Source organism: Chanodichthys erythropterus, chromosome 4 (genome assembly GCF_024489055.1).
Source record: "Chanodichthys erythropterus isolate Z2021 chromosome 4, ASM2448905v1, whole genome shotgun sequence".
In the NCBI taxonomy this organism is placed as follows: Eukaryota; Metazoa; Chordata; class Actinopteri; order Cypriniformes; family Xenocyprididae; genus Chanodichthys; species Chanodichthys erythropterus.
The window spans coordinates 14,407,964-14,426,572 of record NC_090224.1 but is presented as its reverse complement, the minus strand read 5'-3'; the positions used below and the strand labels follow the sequence as shown (position 1 = coordinate 14,426,572).

At 36.0% G+C, this 18,609-nt stretch overlaps 2 protein-coding genes across 4 annotated transcripts in view; one reads left to right on the top strand and one right to left on the bottom strand.

Annotated features, from left to right (window-relative positions):
- Positions 1 to 7,773, bottom strand: part of coq8aa (coenzyme Q8A, genome duplicate a) — a 38,704-nt gene extending 30,931 nt beyond the window's left edge. For both annotated transcript variants that reach the window (XM_067384209.1, XM_067384210.1), the window contains exons 1-2: positions 7,650 to 7,773; positions 841 to 1,023 (exon numbers count right to left, since the gene is read on the bottom strand). In XM_067384209.1, coding sequence (XP_067240310.1) covers positions 841 to 1,005 — 165 coding nt within the window. In that variant the 5' untranslated portion in view covers positions 1,006 to 1,023; positions 7,650 to 7,773. The remainder of the gene's footprint in view (positions 1 to 840; positions 1,024 to 7,649) is intronic.
- A 2,778-nt stretch (positions 7,774 to 10,551) lies between these two features.
- Positions 10,552 to 18,609, top strand: part of itpkb (inositol-trisphosphate 3-kinase B) — a 32,830-nt gene continuing 24,772 nt past the window's right edge. Inside the window, exons 1-3 of one of the 2 annotated variants that reach the window (XM_067383157.1) lie at positions 10,552 to 10,804; positions 12,034 to 12,147; positions 12,879 to 14,127. In XM_067383157.1, the coding sequence (XP_067239258.1) occupies positions 13,066 to 14,127 (1,062 nt within the window). In that variant the 5' untranslated portion in view covers positions 10,552 to 10,804; positions 12,034 to 12,147; positions 12,879 to 13,065. The remainder of the gene's footprint in view (positions 10,805 to 12,033; positions 12,148 to 12,878; positions 14,128 to 18,609) is intronic. The other variant, XM_067383156.1, reaches the window with a different exon arrangement.

Genomic DNA, 18,609 nt, shown 5'->3' with positions numbered 1-18,609 from the left:
CAACTGTTACGTAACAGTCGGGATCATTAATATGTACGCCCCCAATATTTGCATATGCCAGCTCATGTTCAAGCATAAGACAAGGGCAGGTAGTATTTAACATCTGGATCTGTGCACAGCTGAATCATCAGACTAGGTAAGCAAGCAAGGGCAATAGCGAAAAATGGCTGATGGAGCGATAATAACTGACATGATCCATGATAACATGATATTTTTAGTGATATTTGTAAATTGTCTTTCTAAATGTTTTGTTAGCATGTTGCTAATGTACTGTTAAATGTGGTTAAAGTTACCATAATTTCTTACTGTATTCACGGAGACAAGAGAGCCGTCGCTATTTTCATTATTTAACACTTGCAGTCTGTATAATTCATAAACGGGGAGCGTGAGGAATTAACGGGGCCGCAGCCTGAATCGGCGCATAGTTAATGATGCCCCAAAATAGGCAGTTAAAAAAAACGTTCGATGACACCTTTAAATGTTAATTTCAACATTTACTAATACATTATTAAAATCTTGTTACAATTTAATGCATCCTTGCTGAATAAAATTAATTTCTTTAAAAAAAATCTTCACCCCTAATAATTTAAATTACTATGATTATTATTGTTTAAAAACTTAAAAAATATGCAGTAGACTGTTTACATTTACAATGATCTGTAGCATCTTGCAACTTCCTAGCCTCAACTGCATAATTAATATAGAACGCAACTGATGCATGGTCACATGGTACATTGCCTATTTTACAAAGGCATCAAGCATGGCTCATCCAATCTAAATTCATAGCTAGGACTATCCATTTTATTATGGCAACTAATATTTTTTATAATGGAAACCCACCTGGATCTTCTGCATGGCCACGCTCATGCCCTGTTCAGCCGTCATTTGCATGCTGTGGCTCACAGCTTGGACCCCTCCAATTCGAAGAGAGCTGGCCTGGGTCTCGATCACAGCCTGGCTTAGCTTGGCTAAGCCCCTCATCAGCAACAACATGTCGCCTGCCATGATGGTTCCTCTTTACACCTACCATACCAGAGAGAAGGAAGTGATTCAATAGCCTCAATCTCAACCGTTTTTAAGCCAACAATAACTGTGGAAATCGGTCACACTAGTTTGGTTTATGTAGTTGAAAATAAAATAAAAAAGGAATGAAAAATAAAACACACAAATAATATAACAACAAGGGTTAGTTCACCCAAAAATGAAAATTCTTTCATTTATTACTCACCCTCATGTCATTCCACACCCATAAGACCTTGGTTCATCTTCGGAACACAAATTAAGATATTTTTGATAAAATCTGATGGCTCAGTGAGGTCTCCATTGACAGCAAGATAATTAATACTTTCAAATGCCCAGAAAGCTACTAAACAGTTCATGTGACTACAGTGGTTCAACCTTAGTGTAACGAAGTGACTAGAATACTTTTTGTGTGCCAAAAAAAACAAAACGACTTTATCAAAACAAAATCTACTGATGGGTGATTTCAAAACACTGCTTCATGTAGCTTCAAAGCTTTAAGAATCTTTTGTTTCGAATCAGTGGTTCGGAGCACGTATCAAACTGCCAAAGTCACGTAAATGAGGCTTCGTTACATCAAAAGTATTTTGAAACGTTTTGAAGTTTCAATGGTTAACGTGACTTTTGCAGTTTGGTACCACTGATTCGAAACAAAAGATTCATAAAGCTTTGAAGCTACATGAAGCAGTGTTTTGAAATTGCCCATCAGTAGATTTTATTGAATAAAGTCGATATTTTGTTTTTTTGGCGTATTCAAAAAGTATTCTCGTCGTATTCTGTAGTCACATGAAGTGTTTTAAATATGTCTTTACTAGCTTTCTGGGCATTTGAAAGTGTAAATTATCTTGCTGTCAATGGAGACCTCACTGAGCCATCGGATTCCATCAAAAATATCTTAATTTGTGTTCCGAAGACAAACGAAGGTCTTACGGGTGTGGAACAACACGTGGGTGAGTAATTCATTAATTACATTGATTAATATAAACATTATATAAACACTGATTATAAGAAATGTTTCTTGAGCAAATCAGCATATTAGAATGATTTCTGAAAGATCATGTGACACTTATCAACCCCAAACTTTTGAATGGAAGTATATTATATATATATATATATATATATATATATATATATATATATATATATATATATAATTTAATATAATATAATATAATATAATATAATATAATATAATATAATATAATATAATATAATATAATATAATATAATATATATATATATATATATATATATATATATATATATATATAATATAATATAATATATATAATATAATATAATATATATAATATAATATAATATATATAATATAATATAATATATATAATATAATATAATATATATAATATAATATAATATATATAATATAATATAATATATATAATATAATATAATATATATAATATAATATAATATATATAATATAATATAATATATATAATATAATATAATATATATAATATAATATAATATATATAATATAATATAATATATATAATATAATATAATATATATAATATAATATAATATATATAATATAATATATATATATAATATAATATAAATATATATATAATATAATATATATAATATAATATATATATATATATATATATATATATATATATATATATATATATATATATATATATATATATTATATATATATTATATATTATATTATATATATATTATATTATATATTATATTATATTATATTATATTATATATATATATATATATATATATATATATATATATATATATATATATATATATATATATATATATATATTTATTGTTAGTGCAGAGACACCAAAGCAACACAAATGGTTGACAGAAGATACTTTTTGTGTGGAGAGTGTAATATGTAAACAAACTGTCTTTAAATCAACACCGGAGTGTCATGGGGCATCAAGAAAACAGCTGTTATCACCATTCTCGGCAGCTCTATCAAAGGTTAAACGTTTTCACGATGACACAAGTCTCAAAGCCTTTAGCCAATGACTTACAGTCTTACAAAGTGGCTGCAGACACTGAGTCAATCACAAGAAGCATATGAGCAGCTATGAATGTGTGATTCAGCCCAAGCACTACTGTAAAACTTCATGATGAACAGGTCATTTTACGTTCTGCCACAATAAAATACTCTTTACTTACACAGCAAGGTGGAAAACAAGTGGTTTTGCACCAGTAAACTCTTCAGAGCGCAGACACAAATAAGCTTAACTGAGGGGAGGGATTGGATGAGAGCCTGACTATCCTGTAAATAAAAGGGCTTAAACTTGGCTTCTTTCCTGAGGTAAAGGTTTGCCTACAAGGAAAATGCTCTTAAAAAGACCTTGAGCAACCAGTCAGGATATAAACACACCTCATGTGTGAAAATAGGTCAGATTTATAAGTCAGTTTTAGTCGCACACTTAATTCTACAACGTGATCATCCCTCAATAGCAAAACAGGAAGATATGACACTAGGAAACAAGGAAGGAATTATTCTGCTTTTATTTCATAGACAGTTTGGATATCTTCAATGCACATGATTTCAGGCTCTTACCCCTACAAACACGTGGATAACTCAATAGAGAGACGGCTTGCAGCGCCACACCAACTAACCAGACGTTTGCTTTAGTCTTTCTGCAGCGTTTATGATTAACAATAGCAGCATACAGCAACAGTCGTGATAAACAATGCATTCCAAATGACTGACATTTTCACTGAGTTACAAACAAGCTCACTGATTTTGGCCCTGGGCATAAATTAACACACTTTAAATATGTGGTAATCCACATAACCTAATCCTAGTGAACTAGGTGTGGTCTGGCAGTACACCAGTATTCTAACTGGAGTCTGTACTGTTACACCTGAGTGAGGTCGCACATGCCTGGACATATCTGCATATTTTCAACTGAAACATTTAGCATGTCAAACTGACAATGCTTATTTCAAACAATAAACTCTCAGTTGGTTAACGGAGGAACGTGTTGCTTAAGCTACGAAAACCCACTGTGGCACAATTCAATATGCAGCAAAATATAGTACTGATCAAAAGTTTTGGGGTTGGTAAGACTTTTTTTGAATGCTTTAAGTCTTATGCTCAAAAAAGATGCTTTTATTTGATTACAAATACAGTATGAATATTGCAATATATTTACATTTTAAAATAGTCATTTTCTATTTTAATAGTTTTTTAAAAGTGTAAATTATTCCTGTGATGACAGCTGAATTTTCAGCATCATTACTCCAGTCTTCAGTGTCACATGATCCTTCAGAAATCATTCTAATATGCTGATTTGCTGCTCAAGAATCATTTCTTATTATTATCAATGTTGACAACAGTTGCACTGCTTAATATTATTGTGGTGATTTATTTTTTTTCAGGATTTTTTGATTAATAGAAAGTTTTAAAGAACAGCATTATTTGAAACAAACCTTTTGTAACATTATAAATGTTTTTACTGCTACTTTGTTTTGTTCAATTTAATACATTCTTGCTGATTGAATGTAGTAATTCTTTTCAAAAGTGTACATATAACAGCAGATAACAATTCGAAAAAATAATAATAAAAAAAGTCATTCATTTTTTGAAGTACCAAAAACATGCAATTAATATGTTTTTAAGACAAGTGTATCATACTGATAAACTTTTATAGTAAAAAATAAAAAGCAAGAATAAAAAAATAAAATAAAAATAAGACTTGTACAAACATAGATGACTATGCATAAAATTCTACAAAGAAAGCACCAGACAATCATAGCCCATTTCATATCTCTTTCAACGCACTCTCATTTCCTTTACAGCTAAAACAATGGCTACTCCTCCCCGAAACAGGACAGACCTCTTAATACATCACACACACTGAGGTGTCAGACAGATAACCATGACAAGCAACAAATGTCAGCCATTTTAGGACACCCTTTCTTAAGGTACTGTGCATTGCAAGGTGATCGCAGCTGATGTGTCATATTAATAGGGAACTTGAGTAATGACAGTCTGTGAAATATGCTATGAGACACAGGCCTTGTGGCAGGAAATCACCAAGAGGCCACGCTAGAAAGCAAACCCAAACAAAATAGAACAATCACAGCCAATCAGAGAGTTAGTCAGGGGAAACACCCTTTTCTTGCTGTTTGCATGAGTTCAGGTTGTGAGTTACTGAAACAAAAACTGACACATGGTTCTTGGTTAATAATATGCTAAAAAGGATTGTTGACACAATCATGGCTGGTAACTATACAAACATAAATGTTTAAATGCATTATTACATCTATAAATAGATCAAAATTTAATAATGCATTAATATATGGGTCATTAATATATGGGGCAAGTTTTATTAAGTGTTAACAATGAGATTATGTGGTTTTATAAGCAATTAACACTGCTTTTGTCATTTTTTTACAAGATGGAACAAATTTGTCACCAAAAAAGTAATTCGGTTTTACCAAATGACACTTTTGGTTACACCGAATGACGATATTTTCAAACAATGCTAACAGGCTGATATCTAGCTATCTATCTTGCTAGCTACCTAACAAAAGGACAATCAAACATTTTATATTTAGTATAAGTTTTTAAAATATTACAACATTTTCCATGTTTTATAGCGGTGGTACCGAATGGCCTGATGTTTCGGGACATGCGTATGATTAAGTGAAAACATGAATTTTTCAAATAGTTAAAAGAGAGTTTCTTACTTTGCTTCAGAACCATGTGGTCCTTTGCAGGGGTCTAAAAAATGTCACATCCTGTCACATGATATTGACCACATGACTTGATCCAAAATGGTCCCTTTATATTGGTTACTCTGAATGACATCAATGAAATTCATTTTTTCCTGGACATTCTTTCTCATAACAAAGCAATGAGTTCTACGCATAATTTCAATACTATTTTGCACTTTGTTGATATATGATGTAATAAAATCATGCCAGAAAAAAAGAAAAAAAAATTATTTTATATTTTATATTATATATATATATATATATATATATATATATATATATATATATATTATATATTATATATATATATATATATATATATATATATATATATATATATATATATATATATATAGAACATCTTTTGGATTCAATAAAAGAGGTCTAATTATACTACCTTACTTTGGATGTCATATCTTTATTTTTTATTAAGGCCTTTGGACGAAAAAAAAACAAACAAAAAAAAACAACCCGTCACGTCATTGACCCATTTACTAAAATGCACCAATAAGCATATATAAAATACTGCATTTCTACATGCAAATATATAAATGAACATAAATATTCTAAAAATGGTATTTTATGATTTAACTGGCAAATGACTGATGCCTCAGTTGCAATGAACCAATGTAATGCAAAATCAAAACAAGCCATATTAATTGTGCCCTTGAGTCAGGTCATCTACTTTAAAGTCTAGGCCAATGCTGACATTTAGTATCCAAGCAGCTCTGCAAAAAAAGATTATAAACAAAGATTTGGCTTAGGGCTTACAGGTTTTACAAAGAGGTGATCTTCACAACAGCTGCCTTCATTTCAGTCACTTAACACATTAACACATCTCTGAGTTTGCTGTGTGTAACTGCACAAAATGGCCTGCAAAAAGTCATTTATGTAGTCAGTACTGTGGTCTAGTTTTACTTTAAAAACATCTAAACATTCTTAAAATTAGATAAATATACTTGAGAAGCAAAGTTGTGTAAGACTTTAAACTTTCCATAAATCTATATATGTAAATGAACATAAACAAGGCACTTGATTTTCCCAAAAAGCCCTGATGCATCAGATGCATTTGCAGTGAAGCAGTAATGCAAAATCAAAACATGCAACAAAAATTGTGCCCTTTAGAGTCAAGTCATTCATGTTAAAGTATTTATTAGGTTTATTGCATATAGTTTATTTTGTACCACAATGGATTTTAATGCATTTTATTTTTACTTTACAAATATGCCAAACAAGTTTTTACATGTGGTAAGAAAAATAAACTTAATTCAAGATATATGCTGTTGCTTTTAAATTAAATGTATCTTGTTTTAAAGATGACTTCACTGGAAAACAAGACAAACCTGATTAAGATTCTTATTATTAAGAAAATATCAAGCATACCATATATCTAATCAACCTGTGTGTGCCAACCCTTACTGTTTTGCAAGATTTCTGGCACATAATACCACCAGCAATCCAAGAGGAGTTAAAGTGTAGTGTACACAGGCCTTGTGCTTTGACAGAGTTTTGCACACATACCGCGTAATGAATAGATTAAAGAATATTACGTGGATTTCTTTAGTTAAGGGGATATTAATATAGCACTATATGTTCCCTGGACCACGTGGACAGAGTCAAAACACATGCACAATGCACGTGTAACCTTCCCAATCTATATGCAGAAATATTGCATTATACAAGAATTAATACAAGAACACTATTCGAATTCAGAGCAAAGTATGGTACCACGACACGTGTGTTTTGCACGTCTGTTAGACAGCAATGTGAAGTACACGTCGTTTCTTGAAAACAATCTGCGCTTTTTACATTATAGATTTTCATTCAAAGACTTAAATGCATTGATATAAGTTTACTCAGTCTAAGAAATAGGATGCATTGGTACTTACCCCCAGAATTGGCAAATGCGTCGCTGTTTTCACTGTCCAGCTCTCTGTGTACGCTGGAACTGCGTCCATGAGGTGAGAGCTGTTTACCCTTCTCAATTGTGTTTGTCAGAGCTGTTTGGCCCCTCCTCCAGTCGGCTGCTATTGGTTACTCAGTAGACGCAACGCCGTGAGAGAACAGTGCGTGGAAACTTTATCTGCGATTTTATTGGTTCTTTTCTTCTTCAGTCAACGAAAGTTGACCCTTTATATCCTGACAAAGGACACACATTTTATATAAAACTCATTGGAAAAAAAGAACATTTCTTATTCTTTTTCATCGTTTTTCAATATTATGCAGTACTAAAATAGTGCGTGATGGGCTTCAATAGCATATAATAGAATTGATTAATTAATTTTGTCTGACTTATTTATTCATGAGCAGTTGCATCACAAGGATTAAACCGATTCTACCTTTTTTTTCTAGTTTTTAACAAACAGTCATACTGAAATTACGCAAAATTCGATTTCAAAACAAAATCGTGCCCATGTTTGATCCTTTTCTGCCCTCTAGTGGTTCAAAATCCCCATCCACTGGAGGAATCTTCTGTTGGTCCAAAACAAGAACAGAGGTTAATATTGCCCCCCAAAACAATTCACGGTAACTGTGTAGAGCATGCGTTTGAATAGAACAAAAGTATATGAATCATTAAATACATATTTTCATACTGCCTGACATAACCCACTATATTTGTGAGGACATCTTTTTTTTAAAGTTGTCTCTCAAGTAAGTACTTTTATATTATATTAATTATATTATATTATATTATATTATATTATATTATATTATTCAAAGTAATTGTAAAATGTTGGTGCATTTCCTGTGTTGTACCACTAGGTGGAATACGTGTCTTATATATATTGTGATTCTGTGATGGGTAGGCTAGTGACCTCAAATATTAGATGATAAACGTGAACTTTAATTTGTTTATTTCCTTATTTAATTGAATGAAGACAATTTGATCTATAAACAATAACATGTTAAAACTCATCTGAGTTATATCTGTAGTTTAGTCTACTGTTCCATGTTGCTTATATTGTGGCTGTCTGGCCTACGTTTTAAAGAAACATTGCTTTATTGGATAAAGCTGGACTCTTAACATAAATGTAATCAAACATGCTATACACAAATCAGTGATTCTCTCGGAGTATTTTTGTTCTGTTTTTTAAGTTTCATCTATTCTTTGTTTGTTAATTATTGACACTATCCTTTTTCTTTACTTTTACTATGTTATATATCTCTGTACATAATTGTACCATGATATGCAACTGCAATCATTTCTATCCCCGGGCTGGGCAAATGTCTACTGTCCACTTAACTGATTATGAATTATGTGAATTGACTTTGTATTATGTTACTGCTTTTGTAAAGCGTCCTTGAGTTTGGGAAAGGCACTATATAAATTAAACATAATATTATTATTATTTTAAACATATTATTATGATGTACTGTATGATGTTGACATACAGTAAGCTATAACTTGACATTTAGTAAGCATACAAATTATGAAAAACACAAACAGAATAACAGAATAAGCATTTGCATTGGTGCAACCACATTCATAATAAGTATGTGAAGCTTTATAGAGAATTTCTCAACTTCTGCTTCTGCAAGGTTGAATCATCAACAACCGATGCAATACTAACAGATTCTCAAGTAATTTTAACAAACATGTTTCAATGAAAGATCATCATAAAGCAACTTCTCAAATTCATCTTGATGGTTATTAAGTTTAATGTGGGTAGCTGATTTCTTCCTAACTCATTTGACATTCATATGCTCTACGATTGCACGGACATGACTTTATAGTCGCTGCAGTTGATAGGGAAATGCTGGTGGAAATGAATTAGGCTGGCTTGAGGGCTCACATATCCTGAAACTTCGAAAGATCTCAGAGACAGCTCTACGCTTTGAAGTAAGGAATCTTATTGCTGAACATGATCATGCTCTCCATCATAGAGGATGGAAAATGAATTTTCATACCACCTATCAGCAAGCCCGTCTCATTCAAATCAGAGTGGCCACTGAAGCATTATATTTTCCATCCATTTTACTCGTGCATATGACACACTTTTCTTTGTTTGGTGGGGCTGGTCATCGGTGCATTAGAGAGAAAGCAAGAAAATCAGAACAATGTTATCATATTGTACACTGGGGGAGCAGTAACAGGAATTGTTGTGGTAGGTCAGTCTGGTTGATGAACTTACTTCACATCTTCCTTTTTGACCTTTGACAGAGTCTAGGCCTGTTTTTATGGTTTTCATAACCATACATCAGAGAAGAAATTCCCACTGAGCTACTAAGACCCTTTTTCGACTTGTTGGTGAGTCGTTCAAACTACTACTTGTCAAAAGAATTAACGAGTAACACTCAATAACACTTAATAATATCAGCACATATAACTACAATATAATGCTTAACAGCAAGGATGCAAATATATTCTCGACTGAATATGACTAAATGTAATAAATTAAGAATCGAGGCTATTGCAAAAACCATTACGGTCAAATATTATTCTGGATACTTGGTTGGTTATGTTGTGAAATTATTATATACATATACATAATATATATATATATATACACACAGACACAAAAGCTTAAGCCTCAAGTTAAAAACACATTCAGTCAAGTGGTTCTTAACTATTGACTAGCATATTTGTAAAATATGTGTAAACAAAGCAAGAAACCAACCAAACACACACACACATACATCCATATGTTCAGAAGCCTAATAAATAAAGCAATAAATCAAATAGAGCTCTTCTCCTCTGAGCTTCAGTCTTAGACATCAAGCCTTGTTCTTCCCCTTGTGCTCAATGTGCGAAAGAGCTCAGGGAGGCTCTGCCTGTTCCGTTGAGTTCAGACTCACTGTCATTTTAACTTCCTTCCTGCCTTTTGTACATTAAACAAACATACGGCTCTGACGCGAGGTGTCGAACAGCTCGTGCGATACACAGTAACATAGTTACATTGATTTAAATTGGCGAAAGAACTCCTGGAATGTAGCAGCAGCAGCTGAGGAGCTCAAGTTATTATTCTGCTACGTGTTCCGAATTCGCGAATACGCGCTTCTCGGACAATTTAAACAACAGCGTCTGCAACAAGGAGACTTGTAGGTAAGCATCCGACTTTGGTGTGGCATGCTGTAAAAGTTCACTTTTTAGACATTTCTACATGAAGGAGACTTAGACTTAACTATTTGACTAAACGAAGTGTATAGACAGAGCAGCAGAGATCTGTTTGGTTCAGTTTATGGCACTGTAATAATGTAAGCATTTTCTATTCGGAATTCATATGTGTTTGCTGGGATACTCCAGTAGTGATGACAATAGAAAGTTTCGACACCGCTGTTCTGAAAACATTTTAAAAACTCTGGAAATGTAGGAAAACTGTAAAGTATACACTCAATGTAAGGCGTGAATGTATATGAATGTGTTCCAGCTCTGCAAGAACTGTGATTATTTGTATCTCAGAGATACTTCTGTACCCATTAATGTTCCTATTATTCATGTGCTTCTTATAAAAGAGTTAAAAAATCCCAATGGAATATATTTTTTCTTGGAATAAGAATGCGACAAATGCTTCTACTGAGTTCATAAGTCACCACGTGTTTTCCAGCTCATTCAAATTCAGTGAATGCCAAAGAGTGGGCTGTTCAGTGAAGGGCTTTTATTGAGACGCTTTAAAGCCTCACGAGAGTAATTTTTTTTGAGTCATTTTAGTTCATATTAGCCCTCTGCTGCTTTATGATCCTCTGTGATGATGGACAGATTTTAGACATCACACTTGCTTTGAAACACAGTGTGGTAGTGTTTCACCAGTGACGTGGGATGCCTCAAGATGCATTTGAAATGTCAGAGCAATAATGGACCGTTAAAATGACTTAAAAGGGTGGTGGTTGGGTTCAGAGAGAAGAGGTGCATTCCAACCTTGACCTCTCCCCTGGAGTTAAAATGCAGAGCACAATCTGTCCATCCTACCTGACTTCTTAGTCAAAGCATGTGATGTTAATCTTGGCTCTGTGGAAGACATAACTATTTAATCGAACAAATTAATTCATACTGAAGAGGTGGGTGATTTAATTCGCATATAGCTGTTGAAAGGTGAGAATCTTGACAGAGTGTTTAGGAAAATTACATATTTGCAACCAATCAGTTTCTCTACAAATATATTTAGCTTCTTTCTTGAATGTGTGTTGATCCTTGGATCATTTGTAAATAATTAGTCCCACTTGGAAAACTTGCAGGAAATTGTTCTGGTTCATTATGAAATAATTTGTCTCAGCCCTTGAGTTAATTCAATTTCAATGCACCAGTAAAACAAAACTTTTTTTCCCATGTCGTAGCTTTTGCTATAAATGGAAGCAGCTAATTTATACCTCACAGACTGTTTTTCCTTAAGATCCTCAGCGGGGTTGAGGCCTCACAACCATCGCTGTTAGTACAGTAAAAAGACACAGGTACTTTTTTTGGTATTTCAGAATTAATGTGCACCATTATCTTTTCGTTTATAGACTGGCAAGACAAACTAAATGTGATATGAGGGTTATGGTATGTGGAATATTATTTTTGCACAAAGCTGTATCGTATTACACCCTCAGTCATTATTATTTCCAGCCGAAGACATAAAAGGTTATGTTGACCGTCTCTTTTAGTAGTAAGCGTTTCCAGGATGTGATCAGCTTTGCTTATATTTCTACAAATGGAAAGAAGTATTTTATCGGACACACTTAGAACTGTGGGTTCATAGTTATAATATGTAGACTTACCTAACTGAATAAGCAGTGTGATTTAGTACAGATTACTCAGACAAGCAAAACTTGCCAAAAAAAAAAAAAAGTTTTTAATATGGCAGCATCTCACCACAGAGGCCAACGGAAACATCTTGATATCAATCAAAACCAACACAATTATAAAAATCTTTTGTAAATAACAAAAAATGTCTCATGTAAATGCTTTCTATCTGTACTTCAGAAGAAGTGTTCAATGCAAAAGATTTTGAAGAAGGTGACCACAAAAATCAGCCTAAGGCACTTTCGCATTTCTGAAAAGCTTACATACTTACTGTAATTATTCCGGCAGTCTTGCTTGTTAAATCAGTTAGCGCATTCTGTATTTTATTTAGCACAGAGTTAGACTAACCATTACCACTTGATATTTTCTATTTAAAATCTCTTCTGCTTCTTTTCAGCACTCTGCTAAGGATGAACCAGTAGTGGACATAATATATGAATGAGGAAAGGAGTCAGGGATTGTATTTTATTCTACGTGTCCGCTTTCCTTCGGTCCCTCCTAACGATGGTTGGCTCCAAAGGACAGTGGACCTTGGATGAATAGACATAAATGGGAGCAAAAACGGACAGAGTCAGCCTGCCATTATGGCAGCTTATGCTCTGAACAGCCTGATAATGATGAACCCCAACAACCTGACCAATAAGAGCAGCCCTCGGACAGGAAGGCCTGTGCTCCCAGTGCCCAGTCGTTCTACATTTAGCCCGGTGCTGGGGGGCAGCGGAGGTCCCTATAGCCCAGGCAGCCTAAGCCCTGGGTCTGCAGGCAATTCCTTTGTCTTCCCAACAGGTACCAGTTCCAGTTGTCAAAGGGCATGTTCACCGTGTCGACGGCCAGAATCACTGGGCGTGCATGTGGGAAGTCGAGTGCGCAGACTCAGTGGGTCCGGCCTAGAGGAAGAACAGGAGAACGAAGAGCGGCGAGCTGCTCAGCAACTTGAGCGCCACAAGGAACTGCAGAACGTGGAGGTGAACAAGAAGGTGGACCTGTTTGAGGCCCAAATATCGGCTCAGGCTCACAGCCGAGAGGCTCAACGAAGCCCTCGGATTTCCAGGAAAACTCCCCCGAACTTTAGCCCTGTCCAAATTGGCAACCTCTGCTTGAATACAGAGGAAACACTTGCGACACAGAACAAGGATCACTCAACAGGGATCCCCAATGAACTGCAAAATGGAAAGCGCTTCTCCTGCATGGAGGAGGGGCTGCAGGTCAGCAGTGAAGAGAAGGACAGGGCTGACCCACATACAGAAGAGGGCGGCCCACTTGAGAGCACATCAGCAGGAATTAAGAGCGAAGCTGACAGCCCTACTGACAATCACTCCAGGACTTCACCAGAGTGCTCAGCATCTTGGACCGAGACATGTTTGACAAAGCCGGGAGCTGAGCCAACAGAAACCCAGGCAGAGTCTGACGGGGTCGGTCCAGAGCTGGGCTCCATCCCTGCTGTCATTATTACGGACCACGGCATGGAGGTCAGTGGGGAGGGCAAGGAGCCCCAAGTTAGTCCTCAACCTGGCAGAGCCGTAAGAAAGCTGTCCTCTTCTTCTGCCTCCTCAACGGGATTCTCCTCGTCCTGGGAGGAATCAGAGGACGACATCTCCAGCGACCCGGAGCGGTCCCCAGCTTTCCTGCAGACACAACAGAAAGCGGTAAGTCAACCTGTTGTCTTTTTTATTTAATTTGTTGGCTTTAGTAGACAGGATAGTGGATAATTGACAGGAAAGTACACCGTCAGAAAAAATTGCAAAAATGGAACCTTTTAGGGTTCAACAAACCCAGTACCCTTAAAGAGAGAACTTTGTACCTGATCTACCCCTAAAAGGTGCATATTAGTGCCTTAGAGTAGTAATACAGTATGTACCCTTAAAGTACTACTATAGTCCTTTTAGGGGTAGTTAAGGTACACTCACTTTAAGAGTACTTCCCCAGTGACAAGCTGTTTGCAGTTTTTTTTTTTTTTTCTGGGAGTGTACAGGATGTCAGAAAAGAAGTCAAACTGGACCAGGACTTAAACCCAGTTCCACAACAGCTCGAGCAACACACTTTTAATACAAGCACTCTGATCCTGTAAGACAGTGTATGATGGGTTTCCAATTTGGGGAAGCAAATATAGCTCACATTTATGCAGTTAAATGACACTGTAATTCAAAGTGACTTTGAATATTCATTTCATCAGTTCAGGCATTCCCTGGGAATCAAACCCATGACCTTGGTGTTGCTAGTGCCATGCTTTACTGTTTGAGCTACAGGAATGCTTATGAAATGTGACATTATTGCTATTGTCAGATTCAAACAGAAATGCTTTTTAGATCTCTGCAATTTCTGTGATTGGCAGAATTGATATCAGGGACACAGGTTTTACCTTGAAGAGATACACATACGGGTCAGTCCCACAATTCATCTGTATTCTCGACTTCCTCCAGTGCATTTACACTGTCCTTGCACTTTCCTTCTCAGTGCTCGTCTGTATTCACCCAGAGTAACTGTTGACATTCTCACATACAAAGGTACTTCTGTGTCCTGCTGTCAGATGGACTTTTTTCTCTGACTTTAGTTGGCCGCCCTTTTAACAACGTACAAAAACAGAGTGAGGAACAAACAGTGGTGTATAAAGTTAGCACGGTTTCATACTCTCAGATTTATTCATGATTTGTCATTAAATGAAGTGGTTATAAGGATATAGATACTTTACCAATATGTTAAGTATTTTTAGTAGCTTTTCAAGCAAAAACATTCATAAGTAAATGAAACATGGAGACCTGATAATCAACTGCATTAGCAGATATAGAAAACTCATTATGTTATGCAATCATGTCTTGCAGAAGTGACATGTGACGCATTCTCTAGCGGGACATGCGACATGCTTGCCCTCATGAGAATGTGTGGCCCGCCTATTTAGGCATGTCGCGTTTGCAGGCGCATCAAGAGACCCTGCAGCTAGCATGCTGTTACAGAGGAGCTCATTGTTTAGACATGGATGTCACACAGTCCTCCAGCCTCACACCAAGTTGTAGAATAATGTGGCTCTGCTCGCCACACAGGATCTATGCCGTAGGTCCCTTTTATGTGACGTCTATTTCTTGTAAACACACAGTTGAGGAGAGCAAACATCCTATTGTACCATCTGGAGGAATGATAGCACTCATAAAAGATTGTTTAACTATTCACAGTGATCACAAGGGCGAGATTACTTGATAACCTTGAACTTCTGCGATGGAATCTTTGCTGTTCCCGGACATGTGCATTTACAATGGAATTGCTTTGGTTTTGGAAGGCAGACATACTATAAGAGCCGCATGTGGTTGAGATTCAGGGAACAGTCAATTAAAATTAGCTTTTTATTGCTCACTTTACAAGTCAGATTTAGCCACCCTATTGTGTAAATAGTGTACTCTTGACTAGCACAAGTTTATGACCTTAATATGGAGCATGATAAGGATTTGTGCTTTAGATTTAGCTTATATTAGGGATGGGTCACCATTGTTGACTAATTGATTAGTCGATTAGCATTCGTCAGAAGCAAAAGCACTGCTGCTAAAAAGTCTTAAAGTCTAGTTGATTAGTGATGTTGACTATTATTTTTAGAATATTTTATGGGACTATAGCGGAAACAATTGGAAAGGAGAGAAAGGAACAGGGCCAGGAAAGGACCACAAGCCAAGATTCGGAACTCGGGTTGCCTGAGGTACAGCTGCACTATATGTTGGAGTGCTGTCCACAAGCTTATGGCTCTGATATTGTTGAGTTTTCAAGATTGTTTGTCAGGTTAAAAAAATGTTTTTATCTTTAAAAAAGAAATCTTGAGATTCTTCTCTCACTCTATTCCATTATGTTTTGCTCTGTCTAGACGTTTTAGAGCGCAAGAACGTGTCGTATGTGAACTCCCCCCTGTGTCTGATTGGGGACGGGTGAACTTGAAACCAGGATAATAATAATAAAGGAGGTTTCCTTACAACAGATTAGTCAATGGTGCCGTGACATAGAGGGATCTGGGTTCACCTCGGTCCAAGGTCATGTCCCTGTCCTGTTCCCCTCTGTTCTTTCCCTGTACTTTCATGTACCTTCTTTATTGTCCTGAAACAAAGGCAAAACAGTCAGTAAACAAAATAAATATGTAGTTTCTTAGCACATGCCTAGCTTAGTCTATTTCAGTTAGCATGTGTTGCTCTAAAATTACACTTTTAAGGGCTTATCACACTGCACCATTCTAAACACCACTTTTAACCCTGGGTAAAGGAACGTTTCACAATTGTAATTTAGATGCGAGGTTAGCGCCGCTTTTTACCCGGGATTATGAAACCCTGCTCCAGTGTTGCCAAGTCCGGGGTTTTCGCATTGAATTGGGCTAATGTGGTGTTAGAATGTTACAACTAAATGCTTAGCAACCGAAAATCAATCACGTGCCTTAAATTCACGCACTTTGGGCAGTCATGGAAACACAGTGCAATGTATATAAACAGCCGTTTCTGCATATGATAGGAAAAATGGAAAACGGTGATGGAAAACACGACAATTGGAGTGAAGAAGAGACCCTCATTCTTACCTTTATAGTTCGAAAAGTTCTTTAAGAAAAAATAACAATATGAAGATGCACAATGCTAGAGCCTTCATGTAAACAGTAACACTGAAACCACAAATATGCAAATAAGGGGCCCTATTTTAACGATCTAAACGCAAAGTGTAAAGCGCACGGCGCAGGTGCACTCAGGGCGTGTCCAAATCCACTTTTGCTATTTTAACAACGGAAAAATGGTCCGTTGGGGCGCATTTTTGAAATGGGTTGTCCCTATTCTCTTAATGAGTAATGGGCGTAACGTTCAATAAACCAATCAAAGTGTCATCTCCAATTCCCTTTACGAGCGAGATGTGCTCGCGCCATGGCGGATTGCTATTTACATGGCGGAATTTGTTAGGGGAAAAGCTGAACGCTTTTCAAGCGAAGAAACCGATCTGCTCGTGCTCAAAGTTAAAGCGGGCTTGCAAATGCAGGATTTCAAATAGCTCCGCGCGATGAGTCAGTTAATATATATGTGTGTGTATTGGCACGATTGTTCAATTAATTAGCCAATTTTGTTCATCATTATAAGTAGTAATAGGCTGAATTGAAAATAGGTAGCCTATTCTAATACACGCAATGACTATTCATCATTACATTTTTATATTTATGTAGCCTACACAATAATATTCTTTTACACTGTAATCCTTTTGTTTTTAATATTTGGCATGTTTGTGTGATGCGCATCCCTGTGTGTAATAAGCAAAGTCAACGCGCACTGTGGACGCGCCCAGAGGCGCAGTTTCTACCAACGCGTTCTAACAAAAAATATTGCGCCATTGACTTTAGACCAGGTTTGAGATGGTCTATGGCGCAGTCTATTTTCAGCTCCTTAAAATAGCAATGCGCCTGAACACACCTCTTTTTTAGACCAGCACACCCATGGGCGCACTAACTGGCGCAAATACATTTACTAATTTAAGGACGTGGCGCTGAACGTGAAAACGCAAACGGCGCTGGACGCAAACTAGAAAACACTTGCGCTGTGCCTTGTGCCTCGGGTGTATTACAGGGACTTTAACCCAGGGTTTAGGAATGTGCAGTCTGAAACAGCAGTTTATGAATACCCAGGATTAACTCATAACCCTGGGTACAGTATGAGCAGTGTGAAATGTGTGTAAAGATAACCCAGGATTCCATTTACCCAGGGTAGAATGACCCAGGGTTAACCGTTTCAAGTGTGAAAAGCCCTTTAGATGACTTAAGTTCATGGTTTCTCGTATATATACAGAAAAAAAATTGGCTTGGCTCAGACCAGTGTGTTCATCACTTTAGAGGATCATTTCTTTTCTTTAGACACCCTTGTAGGAAAGCCCTTTGGCTCACACTGTGTTCTTAAACTGTTGAAATATTCTGTGGTTGTTTGAGTTTTTATTCACTCGGTCGTTTCCAAGCTCTGAGGGATCACAAGTGTATCATAAGGAAATTTTCCAAAGGGTTATCACTCTAAAAATGGCAAGACAGATGCTTTCAATGATCTCATTCTTTCTTCCAAAACAGGTTTATCTCACATTTCATGGTTCTGCTTAGCCTCTCACCACTCACAGTAACACGGTCTGGTGTGAAATTCATAAGC